Source organism: Sebastes umbrosus, chromosome 17, assembly GCF_015220745.1.
Source record: "Sebastes umbrosus isolate fSebUmb1 chromosome 17, fSebUmb1.pri, whole genome shotgun sequence".
NCBI lineage: Eukaryota > Metazoa > Chordata > Actinopteri > Perciformes > Sebastidae > Sebastes > Sebastes umbrosus.
The window spans coordinates 16,373,572-16,400,249 of NC_051285.1; the positions used below are offsets into that span (position 1 = coordinate 16,373,572).

Below are 26,678 nucleotides of genomic sequence, written 5' to 3' on the forward strand. Positions count from 1 at the left end.
CCTCTCGAGACAGCAAGTCAATGAAAGGACAGGAATTTTGGCATTGATGTGGTTTGGGTTTACCTGCTGGGACTCATCTAAAGTTTCACAGTTAACCTCTGCACAATAGTCTCTTTATGATATATTCTCATTCTTTTTAGGCTTCTTTCCCTCACATCATCAAGGTATCTGATGTCGGAGGATGTAAATACACCATTATGTACAGTAGAACATGGTCTGACTCCCCATCTAAACCCCTGTGTTTTTTTCTGTCACTGTTCTGTGCCACGCTGATTAGCATGGGAGAGACGCTGTGCATCTGAAGTGCTCACAGAACAGCAAACAGCAGCATAAAATCAGCCCGCTGACCTTCACAGACCTGACAGCTCTGACACACACACGCACGCACGCACGCACACGCACACGCACACGCACACGCGCATACACACACACACAGAAACAAACAACTACACAACCAAACTGAACACAGTTTCTCAGCTTTTAAGAACAAACAATTTCACATTCTTACAGTGTGGGTAATGGGTTATGTGATGCAATGGTCTGTTACTCTCTCTAAGAGATTTATGTTGACATGGGAACCCTAAAGAAGAAACGCTCACTGTTTTTGCATAGATTATTACAGTGATCTGTATTGCCAGTTTATTTTTTTAGAGAGGTGTTTATACAACTATATGTTTTGCAGTTTGTGGTGCTGTTTATTTAATTGCATTATACTGATAGAAATTTCCATTATTTTGTCCATTAACAGTGAGGATATGCTAAATAACATTTCCATTATTTTTAGGGATGCACCGATTGCAAAATAATTGGCCGATACCACAACCGATGTTTGAAATAAACATTTGGCCGATAGCTGATACCGATGTTTTGTTGTTGTTTATTTTTTTGCTGCTTATTCCCCCTTTGCTGCCAGGGAAACAAAGAAATCTTCATTATAAAAAAATAACTGAACTCCCTTCACTCTTAAAGTCATTCAGCCCTTCATTCATATCTTGAATGAGCACAAATTAAATCATCCAAATTTATGAAACAACTTTTAAAATAACCTTTCATATGGAAAAAAATAACTGCTTCAAAAGCTCCTTTAGCCTGTATACAACTACCTACTCAATGAGAGGAATTTATTTTTCAGTAACCCACCAAAATAATTTTGTGAAACATAAATTCAATATAATTAAATCAGCAGTTAACAAAACAACATTTAGCCGACACAAAATGAATGCAACATAAAACGTAAACATCGGCTCCTGCCATCAGTGAATGTGATCTTATTTGCAGATAGGCTGATTGCCGTCAAGAGGGCGAAAAATAAAATACAGATATACCTATACTGATGTTCGGCCAATAAATTGGTGCATCCCTAATTATTTTCCTGCTATAACATATGAAATGGTACTGTAAAAACACGTTGAGTGAAGAAGGGAAGTTAAAAGCGCTTCAACCGCCTCACATGGAATAGTAGGCCTGTCCGGTGCTGACAGAGTAGGGCAATCTTGTACTGTAAAAACACCTTTCTTTAATCAACACCATATGCTCCAAGCCCCTTTTCTCATTATTAACCAAGTTGAATGATACTAAATATAGCTGCCATTGTAAAGAGAAAATACTCATTATACATATACCACATGAGGTAAAGACATAAAACTCTCCCCCAGCCCTCCACACAATGCAAGAGCTCGTCTTTAAATGCACACTGTTCGATTATAACAGTGCCTGTGCAGAGCTCCGCCGTGTAGCTGTGTCCAACGGGCCGTGCTGCTGAACATTACGTCAAATTCATCCTTATCTAGAGACAGAAATAATGAGTATAGCCAGCAGAAATCTAAGCCCAGTGCAGGCAGTTTCCCTGCAGGGATTTTGACAGAGCCCTCTCTCCCTCTCTCTGCTCTGTCGAGTCGTTCGACGTGGTGGTTGTTAGGATTTACAGTGTTTGGCTGCTCTTGCCCACCTATATTTTAGCACCACCTATTCAGCTAACCCGTCCTCGGCCATGTCTGTACAGGCAGCACCGCCATCCATCCACACTCAGACCTTTACCTCTCGATGGATTTATACCCAGCAAGCTAAGTGCCAAAATATGCATATATTCCAAGACAAATGAAACTGATTTATTTAGATTTTTCTTATTAAACTGATCACCACATTTTATAGCGTTTCGTGTGACTATTGTGAGATTTAACCTTTTTCCTTAATAACAGAATACATATCAATATTTGACTAGCATGCACTGTGCTGAGGCAAGAAACATAGCAGCAAAAGAGTGAAGCAGTGTGTTTAAATCAATTTCTTTTTCCATTAAGAGTTGAATAGTATTGGCTAGTAAACCAGACGCTTCAGCCTCTGTACTGTACACGCTCCCTCCTGAATATGTGAATCACAAGACTTTCAGTTCGATCTGATCAATCTCTGCTCTGTGCACGTGTGCCTGCATACGTGCATGTTTGCCTGAGGCTCATGACCCATTCTGTGCACGCTCGCGCTTCTAGACTCTTTCAGTTTGATGGACATTTCTAGTCGAATGAGTTAAAATAACGCCGATAATAACGACATCCATCTGTTTTTGTTAAGCCTAAGGATACTTAAAACACCAGCCACCGTCTTTGCCTCTCCTGTCGAGATTAAGCGTGCGAAGAATACTTCAATATCATCAGAGGGGATGATGTCACGTGTGAGTGAGCTGGCAGCACTGGATACAAACCAAAGGTTGCATTAGAGAGGCTTTAACGCTGCATGTCCTGCACACCTTGCAGAAGCTGGAAAGCCTTTAACACGTAAAAGCCATCTGGTCGGTCAATAAGCAAGATAATGACCTCTATTGAAATATACGCAATGTCAAACTACACATTGGCATGTATTTGATAAAAAATATGTTGTTGTTTTTTTAGAGCATCAATTAAGCTGGCAAGCATTATGGGTAATATTGCATGATTTTAATGTGTATCCAAAGTGCTGCTCTTCTGTTTAAGAGAGAAAAAGGTACAGACAGATAATGGTACTAAATAATCCAGACTGGAGTATGTGCAAGGCTGTTAAAGAAATGGAAATGAGAGGACAAGACTTATGTGAAGAGTGTTGTATCGTGAAGATGTGTGTCAGGTTGGATGACTGGCTGGTGAATTAGCTGCCTCTTTAGTGCTGGAGGATGTGACAGAGGTTAATCTGGACATCACATGCACATTGCTCACTTATTGGCTTCTTATAAAATCCCATGTGTATCTGTGGAGTGCAGGAAAAGGTGGTAGCATAGGTGTATGTGTGTGGGTTATGGGGTTGTGGAGTTGGTGGTGACCTACAGCTCCCGGTTTGTTGGAATATTGAATGAAAAAAAATGCACCATTAGAGGAGGACTCACAAACAACACCCCCCCCCCCAACCCCCCAACACACACACACACACACACACACACACAGCTTGAGCAGGATTTGATTAGTATTTCCAGATTTGATTACTCAGGCTCACTGTGATTAAAATATCTATCATGGGCCCTGTAAGTGCAGCCTTGAGTTTTCTATCTGTGCAGTAAACAAAACAAAGCCTTGGTACCATCATAATAATATAATCAAACATTCTCATCAAGCGTCACCTCTCGGCCACAAAGCAAAATGGCACTATCATCAAGATTTCCCAAATATATTGGTAGTAAAAAAAAAAGAGTAAACATGTTTAAAACATGCCTACCATCTTATGATGTCGATGTCTCTTGGCTTTCCGTACATTGTTGAGGAACCGGCAGCCCATCTTTTTGGCATACCACACGGACATGAACATCCTGCTTCAGTGCCGAAATGTAAATCGTGGCTGATGTATACTGGGAGCAAACCCTGCTCACCTCCCAAAGTGACATGCGCACCCACCGAGCGTGTGGCTAGAAGAGTTGGAGTGCGCTCTAGAAGCTTTCAACAATACCACAAAAGCATTATTGCAAAGCGAGCCATCAGGTCTAGGCCCAGCCATAACAGTTGATCAGAAACAACGGAGCGTCCAGATTGCCTCAATTAAAAGATTTTAACTTAACACACGCTTTGCTTTCCATTCAATTGAAAAAACCCCAACATAATACCAAAGAAAGCATGCTTTAGACACACAGGATACACCTTTTATACAATTTTAGATCCACAATCACAGAAAAAGAGCACAGCCCAATTAGTGTCCTCCTCTCGCTGAGTCGATGCTGGAGACTTCATAAGAGAAAGCCCAATAACATCCTCCAACCCAAGGCTCGAGTTATAAAAATGACTCATTGCTGATAAGACTCGTTATTATCTGAGACACGATTGTCCTGTCTTCATCCAGAGTAAAAAATGAGCATTCGCAAACAGATCCTTCCAGTGTTCGTCATCCGTAGCAGTGGGCTGCGATAGCGGTGCCTCCCTGCTCCTGGTCTGTGCTCTCTGCGAGAATGCAGTTCATATTTTCTGCTGCTACTGTACTGTACCCCTCCCATCCCCGCTGCTCAGGGAAAAGAGGAGCGAGCAGGAAAGTTTGATGGCAATTACTTAGCTGTCTCTCTGTATAACGTCGACGCTGTTGATGTGAGAGGGGGAGGAATTATACTTTGGCTGAACTTAGAAGGACAAGCAGCTCAAACTGGCCTCGCTTGTCCCAGGGAGCACTTGAAACTGAGAGGGGGCAGGAGGCCAGCGAGCCCCTGTTATTCAGTCAGTCTGAATAGTGAAACCTAAACACAGCAGTGGCAGCGAGGGTGGAAAAATATAGCTTTCCACATCAGATCATTTTAGTTTGTCCCATGTTTTTCTTTTTCTGTTTTTTTTTCTCTCAAGGCTCAGAAATCAGATATTTTCCAGCAAAATCAGTTTCTTAAATGCAATTTTGCTTTTGATTTGAAAAGTAAATAGTTCCCTCATCACAACCGAACATTTTTTAGGCAAAATCAATCGAAGACCTTCACGAGGACTCTCATTACAGTCCTGCTGAAGCCTTTTAGCCCTTCTGCTGCCAATGAAATCAGCACCATTGACAGCAAAACACTCAAAAGGAGGCTAAAGAACAAGAAAGGATGTGTGAAAAGGAAATTACATGTATGCTTGCTGTATTTTTCATTCCTCAAATGAATTATTAAAAGGTGAATATAGCCTTACAAAGGCACACTTACAAAAAGAAGAGTAAAATTCCCATTTAAAATCCACATCTTTTTTTTTCTCTCACAGCTCACTCAGGCTCTCTCTTTTTGAAAGACAGATGGATCGACAGGCTTGTAATATATATGTACACACACACACACATAGGCATCCACACTGAACAGACTTATGTAAGGACATGCTGAAGGACAAGCTGTCAGCTGACGTTCTCATTTTGTTAAATAAAATCCCTCCGTCTACCTATCTAATTTTCTCACCCTTCCAACTGCAAGGACCTCTCTATCTGTCTTACTCCGCCATTCAGCATGAACAGCTCCCTCCTCCTCCTCCTTTTGCATGCATATTTTTTTTCTCTCTCTCCCTCTCCCCTCTCCTTCCCAAAGGACCTGAGCTGCTGCTTCACTGTAATTACACCGAAGCTGCAGGGACATATTTAAACATTTATTAAAGAAAAGTATGGAGGACGGAGAAAATGAAGATGGAAACCAGATACCAAGCAGACAAGAGTGCAGAGCAGAAAGGGGAGGGTATAATGGGGAGCTCTTGGGGAAACACTACAGAAAAACAGTAATTGAATCCTTACGTTAAAGACGATTGCCTTTTTGTTGCTAATTGTCAAAACACATCTTAGAGGGGTTGAGTGTTTTGTCTGTGTGAAAAGCATTGTGTACTGTTGTGTGGTTATAGAGGAGAGAAAGTGATCTGCATCCTTTTTCATGAGAAGAGACAGAGTGTAACATCAACAGGGCTGTGGGGGTCTCCAATAAGCACTTTGTGCCTGCTGGTTCTCACTCCCAGCTCCCAGCAAGGATGAATGGCTAAATGTGTTGTGTAATGTTGTCAGCTGAGTTTCCTTAAGATATTTTTGAGACAGATCTCTGACAGTGAATAAAGCCAAACGTAAGAATGTCATGAAAAGAGACGGAGAGCAGCTACAGCGCTGCCTCCTGGGTATATAACGTGTGAGTGAACCTCGTCCAAAATATAGAGAATGAAAGGAAGTCTAAAGAACTAGATTGGTTTTGGGGGTAATTGTGGTGTTTTTTTCTGTTTCTTCAGAGTCACGCACACTCTTCTTTTATGTTTATATGTGAAGTATGAAGGTATCTTGGATGCTGAATCCTGCCAAGCTTAGCTCAATAACTAGATGCCTGTGGGATTCACTGCAAAGGCAGGGAAATACCCCTTCTGCAACACTTATGCTTTAAGACTTTATGCTCATTAGCTTAGCCTTATTTCGTCCAAACCCTTTTCTTAATATTATTTTATTTCATCTACTACATCGATGGATACATTTATATTCCTACGATCCAACTACGTATATTGGGGACGTGTATTGATCTAAAATTGATTTGCAATGTGAATAATCTATTGTATCGATACTAAGAATTTGCATCTTGTGTTTAAGCATGACAAACATTATATGAATGTATTTTATAGTACTTTTAATAGTAAAGAAATGTTAAACGTTACAAAGCATGGCTGATAGCGGAGAAGAGCCAGACGAGCGAGAGATTTTCAAGCCGCGTTTGAGATCCAGCGTGTGGAAACATTTTAGCTTTTGCAAAAAAGACGTCCTTGATGAATCGCACGCTGTTTGCAGAATATGCAAAGGCCAGATAAAATAAAACGGCAACATGACCAAACTTTCCATGCACCTACTGAGATGCCATGGGATTGCTAACACCAAATGCCCAGGTAACTGGATAGGTAGCAGCATTCCTGCAGCAGCAGCAGCAGCAGCAGCAGGGCTAGCTAGCTCTGCAAAACACTCAAGCCTCACCAACATTTTTGATAAGAAATTAGGCCAAAACTCACCTAGGGCTAAAGACATATGCTGTATACATATGTTTACTTGTTTATATCCATTTTTAATTTATCTCTGATTCCCTTACAAGAAAAACTTTGATGAATCCTGACCTTCACTGTTTAGTATCCAGGTATTATTTCACAGTCACACTGATTGAATTTTGGGCAAAAAAAGTTACTGTATCAATTTCAAGTCATTGAATCGTTTCATATCGTATCGCTCTAGATGAGCCAAATATCGTCCTTGAATTGCATCGGAACCATGGAAAGGATTTGAGGATTGATGGACTGATTTGAGGAGCATTTGCCTCTTTGCATAGAAATCTTTTTATGCTCTATATTATGCGCAGTGTGGTATATAAAAACATTTATTTGGAGCTTTGCACTTTCAAAGTAATCACAGCACCAAGAAAAAACACCCATCACAGCAATTTCTGTAGCTCCATACTAAAGGGGGACATGGTACAGCAGACTTATAGAGTCATATAAGATGTAGGAAGATCCATTAATGTGAGCGCAGATCGATATCAAAAGTTCTGTGCTGTGTGAAAAAAAATCACTTCTAATTACATTATGCCCCAAGTTAAAAAAAACAAAAAAAAACGATGTCATTTGAAGCTAAAGCACCTCTTCGCTAAATCATGTACATAACCCAAAGACCTCGTCTTACTTTGCCAAACTATTGCAGCGCTTCCAGAGACAATCCTACCCATAAATCAATGGGGCCCGGAGTGGTACTGGCAAAGCCCACACCATTAAAGCAATAAAGAGACAGACTGACGACACCACCTACACATCAATGACAAGCACACGGGCACGACAGCGGCTGCAAAGACATGCACACACACACACACACACACACACACACACACAGGCGTTACTGCAGTGCATCTTGGAACATGCTTTACCGAACCAGTGTAGAAAATTGAATGCATGCGTGTGCAGAATGAAGTACGTCTGTGTATATGTGTGAGGGCATGTATTCATTACTGATGACTTTACGCTGTACAGAATGCCACTTATGTTAAACAGTTTAATTGGAATGCACTATCAGACAGGGTGTGTTCAAGGTCAGGGCGAGCAGACAATGATGAGGAATGATGTATAGTTACAAGTGTAAATACTTGTTCAACGGAGACACTGAAAAGACTGAACGCCAGATTTTTTAGTCCACTGCTTCCAACGATCCCATCTTTTCCCTTTACAAATAATTCTACTCAAGTACACTTCTAACTAGCGTTTGCGTTCAGGTTTTCCATTCAACTTGAGTTTATAAATGATAATTGAATTGTTGTTGTTTCTTAAGGAATGAGGGAATAACTGATGTCACTGAGTTCCTCTGCCATTGTATAATATTTTGTCTCCCTTTCAAGACAGACAAAGTCTTTTGAGCTATTCATGGTGCATGAGGCTAATGCAACCTGTCTGATCATAAAATTGTTTTATTGAGAGAGCAGCGGAGCCGTCTTTTCAAGGTTATGAAAAGTCACTCTGCGCAGTGTAACACTGACACCTACAGGTTTCAGTCCGTCCTGCAAACAGATTACATTTATCTGTCTATCAGACCCTCATGCTATATGACATCTTCAACATGCCACTGAAGCTTCAGCAGTGATACACATTAGGGTTAGTTTCATCTTTACTCATGTCTCACAGCATCATGGGTACCTTTCTATTAATTTGCATATTTCAGGATAGAAAAAGAAACTGTTTGTGGAGAAATTTGCCAGCAAAACCATTTATACTTCCTTACACTGACACAAGATCCACAATGCATACTTTTTGATGTATTCACATTATGGCTGTCCTTGACCAACGAAATTCTTAACACTCATGCGATTTTGTCGATTAATCGATTAGTTGATCTGTAAAACTGAGTTTCTCCACAAACAATCACACAAAGGCACCACTTTAAATCCGGGGTTTACCAGAGATGTGATCATAAGTTTCTTGGAAATAAGTCATTCAGCTTGAAAAAGCATAAGAAACGACTAATCGACTAAAGAAATCTTAGTCGACTAAAACCAAAATGTCCGATTAGTCGGCTAATCGACCAAGAGGGGATGGTACTAGTTACCATAGGAGTATAAATATGAATATAACACAGGAATCTAATATAATAATGTGATGTAAGCACAGTATTTAAGAACTTTTCAGGTTCAGTCATGTGATATCAGGCCCAAAAATAGTCAAGCGGAACAAATCTGTCAGACAAAGGAGATTTGAATGACAATGAGTATGAACACACACTGATATCATCAGAAAACAGATGACCTCATGCTCTGGCAGTAACAGATAAAATGGCGTTGAACGGGGCAGCTGTCTGTCTGCAGTCAGACAGCCAAACTTTGAGTGACACCAAATCCAGCAAAGACACAAAATGAGGACACAAATGATGATGGTGACTGATGATGATGCTGGTGATAACTTTCGGGGTGACGGAGCGGCTTGGGTCTCTGTGCTCTTACCAGTGTGGAAACGGCGGAGGTGTACATTGGAGTGTGTCCCGTAGACATCAACACAGGCTGCAAAACAACAGAAGGGAGAGGGTAATTTTGCCGGGCATACGAATGGGTACAGAGGGAGGAACAGTGGGTACTGCTTTGTTTTTGTTTTTGTTTTTTTTTATTTAGTTTTTCCATCATTTATCAGACGGAATGCAGATACGTTCATATGACACACTAACACACATTCACAACCAGGTTACCAGCACTGATACAAGGACCAAGATCATCAAATATGAATAGTGATACTGAAGTATATCATTAATAAAATCTATAATGACTAGATGCTTTGAATATGATATGCATAGAAAAACTCAGCAGTGTGCCATATAGAAAACATATACAGTGTTGCATAAAATCTGTGTAAAAGGGGCTGCAACTAAGGGTTATTTTGATTTTTGTTTAATCTGTCGATTATTTCCTCAATTCATCGATTTGTTATTTGATCTATGAAATGTCAGAAAATGGCGAAAAATGTCAATGATGATCAGTTTACTGTTGTAGAGAAGTAAAGAAACCAGAAAATATTCACATTTAAGAAGCTTGAATCAGAGAATTTTGTCTTTCTTTTTTCTTAAAAAATGACTCATACCGATCAATCAATTATCAAAATAGTTGCTGATTAATTTAATAGTTCACAACTAATTGATTAATCCTTGCAGCTTTAAAGGGGATACTTGGGGAAAGCACAAACACTGACTCATGCATTTTTACAACATGTATCAGTGTTATAGATTTTGTACAGGAATTTAAATATATTCAGATATTCATATACATTCACTAAAAATGTTCCACAACAATTATACAAACAAGCCTTTGCCTTTTATTTATGAATCTGATGATATGCACTGACTGTTACATAGTAGAACAGAGAATACAGAACGTAACATATGCTTGAGGATGTAGCACCTCTTTCCGCCCACCAGTCATTGATAACTTATTGACGGACTAATAAAAAACTGCTTATTCAGATTCGGTTAACCATTAAAGCACAGTGGGATCGTTACGCCTGTTAAAGCAGAATGGATTTTTACCCTGCACAGCTGAAGCTGCTACTCGTCTAAACAATGCACCCTGTGCCTATGAATTTTACAAACAGCAGCAGTGCAGCATTTTCACATGTCAGGAGACACTTTTCCTCCCACTGGAAAAAGTTTTATATTGCAGCAAAGCACGTCATTAAAGTATGAATGTTGGGACAGCTGTATTTGCTGATCCAAGTAGGACTACCTGGGAGGTGGATTCATGCTGATCCTGATATTTATAGATACTATATGTGCATCTCTCTCTTTTTAAGGTAGACAAGGCCTTCTATTAATGGCTCCGCTCGAGATATTTTGGACTCTTGCTCAATGGCACATCAGCAGTAGTTTTTACAGTAGCAAAGAATGTTTAACTAGCACTAATCACACTACCCCCATGAGGACTTTCCTTGGAGGTGAATAGGTTTGAATAGGCAACCTTGTGCTTACAAGTCAACTTCTTTAAAGGAATAGTTTGGGTGTTTTGAAGTGGGGTTGTATGATGTACTTATCAGTGTGTTACCTACAGTAGATGACGGTCGGCACGCCCCCAGTGTGGAGAAAGACACAGGAGTTGCCGCACGGAAGCAAAGCAATGTACTGCTGTGAACGGGGCTGGCAGCAAAACATATTTTAGCCACTGAAAAGAAAGGTCCACCTAAAAAAATCAATATCAATTTAAATGTACGCTACATTTAGAATATTTTCGCCGGTTTACCTTGCCGTGAGACAGTTACACATTCTATGTTTCCAACGGCGAACTGAAGCTGTTATCTATGCTCTTGCCAAAGCAACCAGTCTCCATTGGAAAAAAACTGTGATTTTACCTCACAGAACGCAGGAGTTGCTGGTCTACCGCTGCCAGTGGTAGACCAGCAACTCCCGGGTTCTGTGAGGTAAAATTCCAGGCTTATTCAATGGAGTCTGGTGGCTTTGGCGAAAGAATAGATGATACAATGGTTTCAGTTCCCCGTTGGAAAGGGCTGTCTGACGGCAAGGAAAAGCGATGAAAATATTCTAAATATAGCTTACACTTAAACTGATATATATTTTTTAGGTGGTTAAAATACGCTTTGTTGCCGGCCCCGTCGACAGCAGCACATTGCTTTGCTTCCTGTCTGCTTCCCCAAGCTGGGGGTGTGCAGACCGTCATCTGCTGTAGGTAATACACTGACTATGGATAAGTACCTCATACAACCCCACTTCAAAACACCCAAACTATCCCCTTAAGCTTTCTGATGCCAGAAACCAGACACAAGCAGGTAGCAGATGGGTGCAGGGGGGGAGGCTTTGTAGTGTGGAAAAAGAAAAGCGAATCATACAACTGATAAGAGATGTGAAAGTAACACATGGGACTCCACTGAAATTACTCATCATATCACACAGTATTATGAGCAGGGTCACAAAACCAAAATGTCAAGACTGAGCCACCATGAGGTCATCATGACACTGTGTCAGGAAGCAATACTAGTGCAAGGGGTGACACAAAGTGCAGATAAAGCAATCATCATCAGCCTCAATATCATCATAATAAACAACAAGAAACAACATTATCTTCATCATATTATCCTCAGATTTAATAATGTATTATACTTGTGCAATTATAACTCCTCAGGCATAAAATGTGAATACTTGCATGTACCTCATGAGATATCAGGATACACACTATACTCATAATCACTGACATGAGGCTGAAAACTAAATGGCTCCAACAGTGTTTGTCCACAGCCATCTATCAGCCTATAGGATTTAGTTACTTTTATGTATTTTTTTAATACCTATTCAAGGATGCAGACCGCTGACATGAAGCGATGCAAACAATTCACTTTGAACTAAGTGAGCTCAGACCTTTATATTTCACCGTGCACTCACTTCTCCCCCCCCAAAGAGAAGCACAAGACTTCATAAATAATGGCGGTATTCCAGAAATAGAAATAGGGCCAATCCTAGTTCCCAAAACATTCTGAACAACATCAACATGCTGCCTTTCATGTGATTGGAGAAATATCCTCAAGATGGAATTTTCCTTCAGTGTAGGTGTAGGTTTTAATTTCACTTACTTTCCCCCACCACTTCATATATTGATGTTTTATAAGACAGTTTTGTATCTCACTCTTAAGTTTTGATTCAGTATTATCTGCGGACATACTGAGAGCCCGAATTTCATTTTTGCAATGGGGAAATCTCCAAAGTGTCTGTTAGGAGGGATGGGACTCTATGATTTAGGCTTATAAAACTGGTGTATTTTTTACATAAATGTATTACCTCGAGCGGTTATATCTGGAGGGATGATATGAAGAAAACGTTTTTGTGGCCTAGTTTTAAACCACACAAGACACAAGTGCTTCTTGTGGTATAAAGACAACAAGGTAGCGAGGAACCAACCATATTCTTATAGATCTTCGATCTGTCACTGTCAAAGATGTTCAAGCTTTGGTGTTTCTCTGTGTCACATTAATCGGTTTTTTCGGATGAATGTAGTGCTTTAGACTCTAGCACTCAGGCTAGTTACATAGTGTGCTTGCCAAACGGATGACATGCAACAAAGGTCCCCAGCTGGAATCGTAACAGGGTCGTTTGCGGATAGAAGAAGATAAAATATAGAAGGTTATTTAGTGTTATAGCCGTCACATGATACAAACAGTAAACACTGTTTAAAGTCAGTTGAATAGAATGTGGATGTTACCGGAAAAGTCTGTAACTAGTTTTTACTAACTATATAAATAGTTGTACAAAGAACTGATTTATTTTCAGGCGCATTGGTGTTAGGAAACCTGGGAAAGTGCATATTAAGTTTACAAGGTCATGTTATAGACGGGTTTCTGTGCAACGTCATCACAGAGATGCGCGCACAACTAGGGGTCAGCAAGCACGCCATTTCTAGCAGAGCCAAGCTCCAAAGCAGAGATGACAAGGAGTTGTTGTGCTGTAAACTGCACCAACTGTGGAAAAGATGGATTGAAAATAGGGGTGTGACGAAATATCGTGCCACGAAATATCGCGAGATAAAAATGGGACGATATGCATCGTCGAGACGAAAAACTGAATCGCGATATCAGGGCATAATAGGTACTACGTACATATGGGCTTCGGTGCTAAAGCAAAGCTACAGCCTCTTCCTGCTGCTCTGCAAAGCCTATGGAAGGAGGCTGAGTACGCGTCATATCATTAGGGTACAACACATGCATTTCAGTTACACTGTGCATGTGTTATACCCCGAGAGCCATGTCCACCCGTGACCCAGCCTCCTTTCATAGGCCCACACACACAGCGCAGTCAGTGAACAGCTGATCAGAGAGGCCGCGGTGGAGACGAGTTGATGCTACACCCGTTGCTGTGAGTGCAATAAAACTTTGCAAGTGTAAAGAGATCGTGAACCCAATATCGTGTATCGTATCGTATCGTGAGCTGAGTGAATCGTCACACCCCCAATTGAAAATATTTAATATTCCAAAGGGATCACATGCCTTTGCTAAAAACTGAAGGAGATTATGGATCCAGAACCCATCCCTGATGGACAAAAGCATTCTAGTCACACAGCGCTTGCGAAGCAGTGGGTGGTCATTACGAGCTGTCGTGCTCCACAGATCGATAAACATGAACAACAGGGTGATCGACCCACACTCTAAGAATATTTATATACATTTAGCAACTATGCTTTAAAACTTAAAAGTGATGAAAGACTCTGTTACGGCTCTAAATTGCTGTAATGTTACGCAACTACAGCGGAGGGAAGTTCACTGTAACGTAAGGGAAGATGTCTGGTAGTCTACCGGGGCAGCCGCTCCTCCTCCCCCGCGGTCATAACGTTAGCTAATGCTCGTTTAAATTTGAATCACACATACCAGCGATATTTTATTGACTTTTGGCATTGCGTTTCGGACTGAGGGCTAACCGCTAACATTAGCAACCAGCAACACGCTATTTAATAGAGAGCCGTCAGGGATCTAATGTTAATGTTCACCTGCCCGACATACAAATAGTTGCTGTTTGACTGGTTGTGTAAATAACAAGACCAAAATCCAAGTCTCCAGTTTTTCAATTAGCGTTATACCTGTTGAGGAATTGCTAAGGAAAAAGTGTCTGGCAGTGGCCATCAAGAGGGACTTGCGTAACTTGAACTCAGACACTGGTCCCCCCAAGTCAAATCCCACTTATGTCTGATCTAATGTTACCCATTTCATAACAGGTGATATTAATAATCAAATCTCATCCTAATAGGTCGTAAAATAAATGTATCTGGGGGTCGGACTGTATTATAGTCAACAAGAATGTACAGACAATGCAAAATCTACGTTGATTCCAATGGTGGTGACGGTGGTTTTGCCCCCTGAATGTGCATGCTGCACCCAGTAATGTTTGTATTCAAGAAACCCGTCTGTACAAACAACATTGACTGGTGATGAACAGTCAAAAAAGATGCAATGCAACCTCTTCAGTTTGGCTGCCTTGTAGTGATGATTCCGCTCCTTCCTTTATCACAGATGGCTTGTACAGAAGCAACCATCCTGCAGTATGCACTTTGTCCCCTTAAGAAATGCACTAGGAGTCAAGATAGTGATGGTCAAGACTCTTAAGTGAAATGATTTGGCTGTGGCGGTGACATTAACATCCTGTGGGAGAACTTGCATCCGGTGACACCTTCTACTTTTGATGAAGGTCCTCGACTAAAGTGTTTGCCTCCTACTAACAAATGTTGATGTAAAAGTGCCGACTGCCCACACTTTATTACTAACACGGCAGGTCAATCTAAATATCACATCCTGTTTGAATTAAATAACCAGTTTAAGATATTTTCCCAGACAACAAATCCCACGAAAATACCAAAATGTTCTTTTCTTTTGAAACAGGTCACAAATGCATAGTTTCAAATAAAAAAAAAAGTCTCAGTAATTTCCTACAAGAGCTAGGCAGTGTAGTTATTAGCAAAAATGACTCAAACAAGAGTAAATAGCGCATTTGTCGGGGACTATTTTGTGGTGCATATTAGAACAGATTGTTGCTCTTATGAGTATGGCAGCAGGACAGTTTATGAGTGATTGTAAGTGACTTAAAATAAACTAAAGAGCCCATGTTCATGATAATGAAGGGACATGTCAGTGCAACGGTGTAGCTCACTGATGTGTTTTAAATATTTTCTGGACAAGAATGGAGGTCTATGGCACAGAGGATTAAGCTATATCAGACTCCGGCTGCTTGGGCAATACTAGTAGTTAGGATTATATGATGCATTCATTGTTGGTGTTGGTCTTTTCATTGGGTTTGTCAATATGAAAAATATAGAATATCACCAGCCTTATCTTTTAATGAACTTTACCTGGAGACGTATTACAGATAACCTTCTTACTTACAGTGTAATTATATCTTGGCATGAAATGCTATTTCCTGTATGTTAACTCACAGATACAGTATACTGACTTTCTGATATCAAAAGCCTCTGGGGAACGACTGAATGAGTCATGTAATGGATCTGAACCACTGCAGGGCACACATCACATTTTTCATTTTCTCTTAAACAGACCTAAATTACTTCATAATGGCGGATTTTAGAGAAAGGAGAAAGTCTCCCTCCCCATCACCGTAATAAATGGTCCGCCCATCAACTGTGAATAATGACTGATCCCTTGGCATGTGCTGGATGACAAACTCCACCGGGACAAAGGGAATTAATCAGACCAACAAGAGAGGTCAGAAAAGGATAGCATATGTTGTTTACCCTTTGTAAAAGCAAACAATTCACACTATTTTACTAGTACTTTATCATGATGTCTGTTTAAGAATCTCCCTTAACCTGGGCATGTACGATTTTAGCCCGTTCATAGCCCACATTTTGAGCTGCACGACTCATTTTAGAGTCGTACCGAATTTCAGCTTGGTCGAGCATCGTTTGCCGCGTAGTGTACGGGGGGGGACCGAGGACCGATTAACTCCTCCAAATCGACCGTCGGGCAGTTGGATGGATTTCGGACATGTCAGAAATTTTGGTCAGCCGTCCACAGGCTCTCGCACAGTTGAAGCAGAGCCACGAGCCGATTCCCCAACGTCAGTGCGGATTCTCTATGCAAAATGGACAAGCTATACTGTCCATGTCTTCCTAGCCACCTGTTATTCCATATAACGTTACACCGCTGCCTCTTTTTTTTAGATGTTTCAGCAGACAGGATGGCACAGATGATCAAGGCAGCACGCTTCTGCCTTGTTAGCATTTTAACCCGTACATACCTCTGCTAGCTAACAAACTTTACCTGCCTCGGAGCTGTGTTTTGTGTTTGTTTTTTTCTATTTTGCAGTGTGAGCACTCAGGTCGTGGCTGACAGTGTGACCACATAAATCGTGAGCTTTGGCTTTACATCGCAAATGATCTACTCGTACAGTAGGAGTAGGAATTACACAACATTTCTAAAATCGTACAGTGTACGCCCAGCTTAACAGTTACAGTACATCATCCTTAAAATACAAAAAAAATCTAGTTTAACAGAGACTGACACGTTTCTGTTGTCAACCACCAGCTACAGTGGCTGCTGATTCACACTTTTCATTTGACCAATCAGCTAAGAGAGAGAACAATACAGAGACTGACAAACAAAACTACCACAACCAAATTATGGCCAGTGATGGTTTGTCTCTGTGTTGTTTATTGCTTATAGTTCATTGAACAATCCCAATTAAATCAAAACCAAGTAGTCCTTCTGTTCTGTTCAACTTGCAATTTGTTCTGGTCCTTTTTAGATGCAAATGACCAGAGAGCAGTGAACGAAGGCACACAAAATCAGATTTATAGTACATAAAACAACTGCACATTTCCTACTGTACCCCAGGATTTCATTAACCCGTGTTACTCGTGTGATATGCTGATTTTATGTACATTTAATAATCTTGTATGTACTATGCGTATAATGAATTGTTACTAGTGTCTCACATGATGACTGGAACTGACTCTCCAGTGCCACTACTCTTTCAGTTTGCTGAGCACCCTCTCAGCAGCACCTGCAAGTAGGAGAAATCTCCACGGCCTCCACAGCTAATGCCAAACAGGCTCTGGACGTTTTGAAATAGCAGTGGTAAAGCACAATAACTCAGCCTCTCCTTTCCGCTCATTAAAAGAGAGCATTTTAATGGACATATCTGCTCCTCTGGGACTTCGGTGTACTCCCATGTGGGGAATAGAGAAACACTTCCCCCCCCCTCAGAGCAAATAAATACAGGAGCTCTTAAGTCTTAATAGCCAGTGAGGCTGTTAAATAACACGTGTGGGCATATGAGATGGATCGTTATTAAGTGCGCATTACAGCTTACACCTGCTTGCATTTGTAGCTACAGTATGTATTCATTAATGCACTCAAGGCAACATGACTCCACTCATATTCCCACTGATGTCAGCTATATCTTTTGACTGGGTGACCAGTCGTTCTTATGTTGTCCGTCAGTGTCTCCTTCTTTGTCGCTGAGCTCTCATAGAAGTTTGTTTCTCTGCATTAGATTTTGCATTTGTAAGACACGTGTCTGTGATAAATACTGTAAACAAGTAGTTCAGTGTCTGTACTAGAAGCTGCTTCAATTGTATCTTACATTTACAGATCTATAAGGATAGATTGATCTCTGACCACATCCTGAAATGGTTTAGGTGATCCGCATACTGAATGCATTATGTGTCCACTTGCTCTTAGATTTTCATGCTGTGAAAGCTCTGATATCAAGTTACCCAATATGCATGGGGTAACTGTAAAGTTGATCTGACATTTAAAGGTGCGAAGAGGCTGGGTTTCCTCATAAATACATTATATTGCCATCAATGTATTTACAGTATGTTGCAGAAATGCATCATTTTAAATGCAAAGTTAGAATAGATAATGTGTTGTAATGAACCACTTGAAACTCTTAATATCAATTTAACGAGCTTAGAGCATGCTTTGAATGAAGCAAATTAGAATGAGGGAAACCACATTACCATGGCTATAAATCTTTCTGGTGATTGAACTTGGGATTTCAGACCTAACATTTGTATTAATAACAAACTGGTAATACATTGTAAGTAATTCAGGATATAATTTTTTGGCTCGTTTCGCTTTAATTTGAAACGTTATCACCATTACTTATCCAATAAATTATACACTTCTACTGTATCATTTAGAATTATTTTTGATCTGCAGCAAAAAATGTGAAATAACTCTGATGGACTTAATTGGACTTCAGAGTGGTAAATGACACAATTTATTTGAATAGGAGGTCATAAATAATGTCACACTGAATACACAGTACTAGGATAGAATTGTGACCTACTGGATGTGGAATGATGTGTGATGCGCTCTGCAATATACTTATATATATATATATATATATATACTATATTTATTATTTTAACACAGTACCAGGCCCATCCCTAAGTGCTGACGGCTGGGTGTATTGTGCTGTTGTAATAGTGTTACGTATTGATGAACAACGTATAGGAATGAGTGTGTGTGTGTGTGTGTGTCCTACCTTGACAGGAGAGATATGTGTGTGTGGTGTGTATCCATGTATGGCCTCCATGGCAGCGAGGTTCTTGTCACTCATATGAAGCATCTCGGCACTTTTCCCTGGAGCCAGATGTGCAGGACTGTGCTCCAAGGGGGGCGTCTCCTCATCCTGGTACCTGTACTTCTGCAGACACACAGATACAGACGAGGCTGTTAGTCCTAACAGGTCTCAGCATCTATTGGCTGAGTATATTCTATTAAAAAAACATCAAAGGTTGATAATATTTAATAGGGCTGTGAAAAAACATCAATTCACCTATGTATCGCGATTTTGAAATAAATGTTTAATGCCAGAATCGATATATTTGCTTCATTTGAGTCTAAGCGGAGAAGGAAATTACTGCTTTAATTGTTGTAGTCTGAGAAACATGACGTCATATCCGTTCCAAAGGAGGAACGAGGAAGTACAAAACAGGGGAGGGTCCGCGTGGATACGACTTGAACTCTCACATTTTAAATCTAAAGTGGTAAAAACTACACATACAGTAAAGTATGGAAACACTTTGGGTTTCACACATTGCCAGGAAAAGCAGAGCTTGACATTATGACTAAAGCTGCATGCTAACGTTATTGTATTGCGGTAATGTGCGGTCAAGCCAGCCGTCACTCTCATCTCCATGGTCAAATCGGCCGATGCTTCAACTGTATAGCACCCATATACTGACATTTATTTTACATGCATTCAAACGGCCCCGATGGAGCTGACCATGGATGTATAAAGAGAACGGAGCTGACGGGCGAATATGACGGACTTGGCGAAGTTAGCAGAAGTATACACGTGCGACTACGTCTGGTTTTCAAAATAAGGTGTTAACAAAGGGAACTGTATATACAAAATACATATATGGAAATAAAATTGGTTGGATTATATTCACCAGAAGTGTTAAACAATAAATGTCCCTTATAAATTAAAAAGAATAAACTACTAATTTGTGCTGGAAAACAATTTAATAAATTATGCTTGACAATGACTGATATATTTGACTTCAGGACATCTCTGACTCCATATGCTGAACATCAAACATTTTTGCTGTATCAATTTAGATATTTTCCAAAGTAAAAGTCCCTAGAAGTGTATGATTCAACTTTTTCCCTAAGTGTTAAAAAAGTAATTAATCGTAATATCGAATCGCAATACTTAAAAATCGCAATACATATCGAATCGGCACCCAAGTTTATCATGATAGTATCAAATCGGGAGATAGGTGTATCGTCCCAGCCCTAATATTTGACATAATCTACTGTCATCCTCATTATTGTAACCTTTCATTGATGAACATAATGGTGTAAATGTCAGAATCCCTTCACAGAGCTGTATTTCCATCACACTGTGTAATCTTTAGCTAAATGTGGGCAATCTATATCACATAACATGTGTGACGCCTACAAGTGCAAAGTGAAGACATCATAGAGGTCTCAAAATATTGCCATTGATGCGTTGAGCAAAGCGATCGTCCTCCACAACCACATGGAGCAACCACAGATCCATGACTCACAGCTGCTCTACAGTAGCAGAACATGCAGCTTCTTCCTAGTAGCGTTGCTCCCCTACCGATAGCCCACACCTGGGCAGCCTGCCAGCAGCTCACTGTGTTAGCCACACATGGTAGGTTTCATTCTAGGCGTGATGACACAAAATCTGCACACAGCATTTTCCATCACAAACACATCAGAAGGTGGGGAGAGCATCACAGTGGAGATCTGCCACACCGTCCTGTGGGTTAGCGCTTGTGTATTTTTGCTACAGATCCGTCCCCTCCTAAAGCAACCCAGGCTCACAATACAATATGCTCTGCTGCACTGCAGATGTGAAGCAGCCCATTCTGAAAACGGAGAAAATTTGGAGGGATCATCTGAATTTTGGCTGATGGCCTGATGGCCAGCTCTGCCACTCTCCCCTTTCTCTTTCTCTTCTTTTTTTTTTTTTTTTGGAGGCAGACGGAGAGGGAGGTGCATCACCGAGCCCTGTCTCAGACAGGCTGCCTAGCAACCAGAGCAGAGCAGAGATTGCAGTGCCACAGTTGGGGCTGCCAGCATCGGTCCTGGATCACATTACACTGAGACAGCAAGAAAGAGAGGGAGTGAAATAGAGATGAAGATAAAGGAGAAAGTGAGGGGGATGGGTAAAAATGAAAAAGTGAGACCGTCCAAAAAGGGAAGCAGCAAACAGCAGCAAGGGGGTGGACAACCAGAGGAAATTAATAGTTGTTGATAGCATAGCACCGTTTGGTAATTACAGGTTGATAAGCAGGAAATGATTGATTTTTCTTTATTAAGCACTGCAGAGGCAGGCATTGCTACATTAATGTAAACAGATCAAATGGGATGTAACACAAACCACCAACTACCTGTATACAGTGTAATACAGAACTGCTGGTTGATTAACTAATGTCAATCCTGTCTATATCAGTGAACTCTACAAAGTGATATTTCTATTAAATATGAGAAAACATAGACTTAAAACTGTGAAAGATTGGTAAATTACATGAATCACAGTTCAAAGTAGCCCTGAGCACTTTGGTCTCTGCCTCCCCCTCTCCTGCATGACCAACATGATGCCATGTTGCCTTCTGTCCCACTGGTGGGGGATGTGTGACAGTCGGTGCTAATAACGTTACAAAGTGTCCTTCAGGAGAGGGCTTTAGGTGCATTTCCTCTGACCACTGAATTGTGATGATTGTCGCACAAAAGCATTGCTTTTGGTATGAGGAGCTGAATTATGACAAATGCAAATACTATGGATTTATGTGAAGTTAAAGGAGCATTTTCCAAACTAGGGCTGTCAAAGGTAACGCAACAATAACGCGTTAATTGTGTCCATTGGTACCTACCATGTCATACTAGCTTGTCGTGAAGGACAAGAAATAACGCTTCAAACATTTTCAAAGGGGTCCCTTGACCTCTGACCTCAAGATATGTGAATGAAAATGGTTTCTATGGGTACCCACAAGTCTCCCCTTTACAGACATACCCACTTTATGATAATCACATGCAGTTTTGGGCGAGCAGTCAAGTCAGCACACTGACACTCTGACAGCTGTTGTTGCCTGTTGGGCTGCAGTTTGTCATGTTACGATTTGAGCATTGAGGCAAATTCTGTCAGTCAATAAAGGGACATTTAACTCTTTATTCACCTGGTGTTCCAGATATGAATCAGTCCTTGATTAGATTACTAAAATTAAAAAGTTATGCTTGCGTTGACGACACCTTAACATTTACCTTTCTGATTAGTGTAGCAGCAGTTAGTATTTTTCCAGTCCAAACATTTTTACACAGAATTACACAATTTCACGCTACTTCACTCACCATGAAATATTGTCTGATTGTTATAGCTGAAGGTCTTTGAAGGTGCAGCATTTCTTCAATTTTGAGACATTTGAATCTAGCACACATGCCAACATCAGCACTTGTGTAAGGTGACATAAAAATGCTTTGTTACAAGGTAATATTGCACCACAGACAAAAAAGCGAGCTGGTCATATCATACTGTAGCTCATACAAAAAAAAAAAAAATTAACTTTGGAAAGGATGAATTGAAAACATCTGGAATCACTTAGGTAGAGGTACATGAGTGATTGTGGTGGTGATATTGTGTCATCATTTTGGTCCATGTACATATTTTGTTCGTAAGTGTCTCTTTTGATGCTGTTTATTATTGTTCTATTTTTTTAGTTACAGAAGAAACAATTAATGTGCCTTTGTGTCTGCATTATACTCTCATTTACAGTTTTTATGCTGTTAAATTGTATAGGGCTGCAATTAACAATTATTTGCATTGGTCGATTAAACTGTTGGTTATTTTCTCAATTAATCGATTCGTTGTTTGGTCTATAAAATGTCAGAAAATGGTGAAACATGTCGATCAGCGTTTCCCAAAGCCAAAGATGACATCCTCAAATGTCTGGTTATGTCCACAACTCAAAGAAATTCAGTTTACTGTCATAGAGGAGTAAAGAAACCAGAAAATATTCACATTTAAGAAGCTGGAATCAGAGAATTTTTACTTTTTCTTTTCTTAAAAATTACTCAAACCGATTAATCGAGTATCAAAATAGTTTCTGATTAATTTAATTGTTGACAACTTATCAATACATTTTTGCAGCTCTAAAGTTGTACAAATAAACATATTAACTATTATCAAAAGTATATATAGTATAGTATAGTATAGTATAGTATCATAAATATATATATATTGCAATTAAAGGCATTAAAAGTATTGCCTTACAATTGAAAGATTTAATACAATCTGTGCCTAGCTATATGAAGATAAGTTGGCAATATTTATAAATAGAAAGGCAAAGAAAATAGGAGAAATGATTTTCTTATACATAATATGTACTCCCATGTCCACTATTATATTAACACAGAGCTGGACTAATACATACAAAACAAACACAATTAGATACAACATAATATCTGTTTAATAAACATAATTGGACACCGTGTCAATATAATTTGTTTTCCTAAGGTTCTTTTCTCACAAGCAGGGGGGGGGGGTTGTAACAGCCTTGCAGCAATTAAAATGTGCTTCTAACCGTACAAACAGCCTTCTAAATTACCACTGCAACAAAATACCTCTGGGTTTCCTCGGCTTTATTGTATCAGTATATCATCATGGAAGGAATCCAGTACATCTTTAAGGAATTACTCTTTAGTAAAGGTCAATATAAGGAGAGTTTGCACAGTTTGCAGCTGCATTTGTTGGCCCTCTTATACGATAATAAGAACTACGCACACCGAGTGGCTGAATAAGCTGTTCCTTTAACGGTTAAATGAGTTAACTTAATGTAGAGCAAATGTCAAATTCCATCTACCATCATCTCAGTTTGTAATTCAAGGACCAAGCTTGAGCTTTTAAATTACTGTAATGGAATGAAAGCTAACCTCACCTCTCAGGCGTATAATTTCCAAGAAACTGTAAATGCATTTGACGTGTAAGGTGTTACAAGAACCACAAGAAGCTCTTCAGGTGTAAATTAAAGGTGGCAACTCCCCGCTGCATCTTCACAGAATTTAAGCTTTTGCGAGTTCATCTATTTGCATTTTCTGTAATGATGATTAATGCATTTTTTTCTATATTTGGATTAATTTTAACATTTGCTGCTGTGATGAACTCAGAGGGATTTTGTGCTGGGTGCTAAGTCTCTGTGAAGCTTCACAGCGCTGTATGCAGTACAATACATCTCAATGAAGTAAATCTGGACAGGTAAATGTGCTTGAATTAAACTGAATCAGTTATATAAAGAGATGTTTAAATGATGTGTTTAAATTGAACACAGAGCCAAAGACTAGACGCATTTTTCCTAATCCAACAACTGCCAATGATACATTGCCTGAAACCAAACGGCTTATTTGAACAATCATCGAGGACACACAAACAGTAATGAATTGTCTAAAAAATACACAATTGCAGTTTTTCCACAAATGCTAAAAGTATCTGAATCTTCTATTAGAGTTTAATATACTGACTGACCTGTGTCGCACCCCTTATATTTTTACCTTCTGCTGCTTTTTGTCTCTCTGCAACTATGCAGCCAAATTTGTACCCTTTTGTTTTACGAGCAGTTTTACTTCATACTTACTTCTTAATAACATGCTCATCAGTCATTACTATGTTACTATTACTATATAATTTAAATGTATATCACCTAGGGATATCACAAGAACCGATACCTTGGTACCAACTCCATGCCAAATTTCTGAAAACGTGATGTTACTCGTTTCAGGGCTCAAGACTAACACTGCCCTGTCATCCTGGGGACAATAGAAAATGTGTTTAGGATGCAATAAATTCACGATCTATGCATCTTGGGGACGCACCCTATTTTTCCCCTGATAATGCTACATTGGGAACAACAAATCTGTGTTGAAATCGGCTTGTTAACGTTAGCTCTAGCTAGCTATCATCCTGCCGATTTCAACACGAGAAGGGCCATTGATTTACATTATGATGCATTCAGGCTCTATTCAGTTAAATCAAATTCAGTCAAATTTGTATTGGGGTAAGGTAAATCTAATGTTATCATGATGTGTTCAAATATTATCTTGTGAAATATAGTTTTTGGTGAGAAACTTGAATAAATACAGTTATTTTGAAGGAGATGTTTTCACAGCAGTATAAAATAGATAATAGAGAAGGAATTATGATCTGTTTAACTAACAAAAAACAGTATGCAAACGGTATTAAAGAAGTGTATGTTGAACTACATGGGATTTATTGTTTTAGTTTTGTTTTTTACCGTGGTGTTGAATTGGTAATTTCACTGGTATTGGTATCAACTACTAAATTTCTGGCATTGTGACATCCCTAATATCATGTTTTAACAGTGACCCAGGCTCTAGCTTTAATTTATTCATCAGTAGATATAGACATTAATTTACCACCCTACACATATTTTATCTAGGCCAGAGCACCTGCTTGATGTTAATAGAGCAAACCCTCACACCCACCCACTGGCACCTAGAAAACAGCCACACTTCAGCTGAATACTTGTAGACTTTTTAGTTTGTTAAAAAAATCAAACTGCCGGTAAGAAAAATGACACATTGGCTTCTCAACATCAGCGCTCATTGTCAATTCGACAGAGCGCTGATGAGAGAACAATGATGGTCACCTGTCCTGAACTTTCTCTTTCCCACTACAACCCATCCAAACCCGTTATTGTTGCCTTCTCAGTTGATTTTCACTCTCCAGTGTCTTCTCAAGTGCCAAAACCACAAACACAGCTTTCATCTCATTTGCATTATCACAATTGCTGTTGCCAGCCAACACCTACCAGTACAACTGTTTTCTTTTTTTCATGTACATGTAAGCCTAAGAAGACAGAACATTCACTCATCTTCTGCCAATGCTAACTTCAGACTATTCTCCAAGGTGTTTCAGCACAACACTTTGACAAGTGTTAGTATCCTTTAGCTATGTATGCTGCAACAACAACAACAGCAGACTTTACATTTACCACGGGGCACAATGCTTAAAGCTGCACCAGGAAGGATTTTAATGGAGAATCCCATCCAGCCTAAATCAAAAAGTGGGGCTGCAACAAAAGAGAGCTTCTTATCCCCCCATGGAGACGCTCTAGATTCACCCACTTTGCCCAAATCTAAGTCTGCTGTTGGGTGTAGTCGTTCCAATCTCTTTGTAATGCTGAAAATGAACGGCAAATACAAATGCTTATACCTGAACACGTCAACCACATAAAGATGGCTTTCAAAGAGTAGTTTGTAGAGTGCATGCCAAACGACACTAAGACTAAGAAGGATGAATGGAAATGTATTTACTTATTTATGAGTTATAATGTATTTATGAATGTATTATTATTAATCAAGTCCCAAACAACAGCAGCACAAGTAGAATAGCTTTGTGCAGGTGGTTATTGAATGCAGAGGGGCTCCTGCGCTGCATATTTCATATTGATCATCGCCTCGACTGCATCAGTCAGGCTGTTCTCATACAACGTTCATAGCTATACCTACGAAAAGTAATGCACTGTAATTCGTATACATCCCACAAAATCAATTTGTATTTCATTCACGTATACAGAGCGACGAACGCTGCACAGGGAAGAGGTCGAGGTGGATGGGTGGGTCAAAAAACACCGGACTATCGTACCCCGTGTGAAACCATAAGTCAATTTTTATTGTCATGTAACTTCCGTACTAAGGTTGCACCACTTCTGGATATAATTTAGCCAAAACCACAATCTTTTCTTAAGATAGTAGTTTTGT

General features: G+C 39.8%; 1 protein-coding gene and 1 long non-coding RNA gene across 2 annotated transcripts in view; one reads left to right on the plus strand and one right to left on the minus strand.

The window, feature by feature from the left end:
* The window catches only part of LOC119475517 (disks large homolog 4), a 55,516-nt gene that overhangs the window by 21,484 nt on the left and 7,354 nt on the right, over positions 1-26,678 (minus strand). The window contains 2 exon segments of the mRNA XM_037748317.1: positions 9,377-9,433; positions 18,913-19,074. Coding sequence (XP_037604245.1) covers positions 9,377-9,433; positions 18,913-19,074 — 219 coding nt within the window.
* On the plus strand, positions 2,693-19,487 carry LOC119475518. Its single transcript, XR_005203815.1, has 3 exons — positions 2,693-2,703; positions 2,779-2,785; positions 19,345-19,487. It is a non-coding gene; the product is annotated as an uncharacterized LOC119475518 (long non-coding RNA).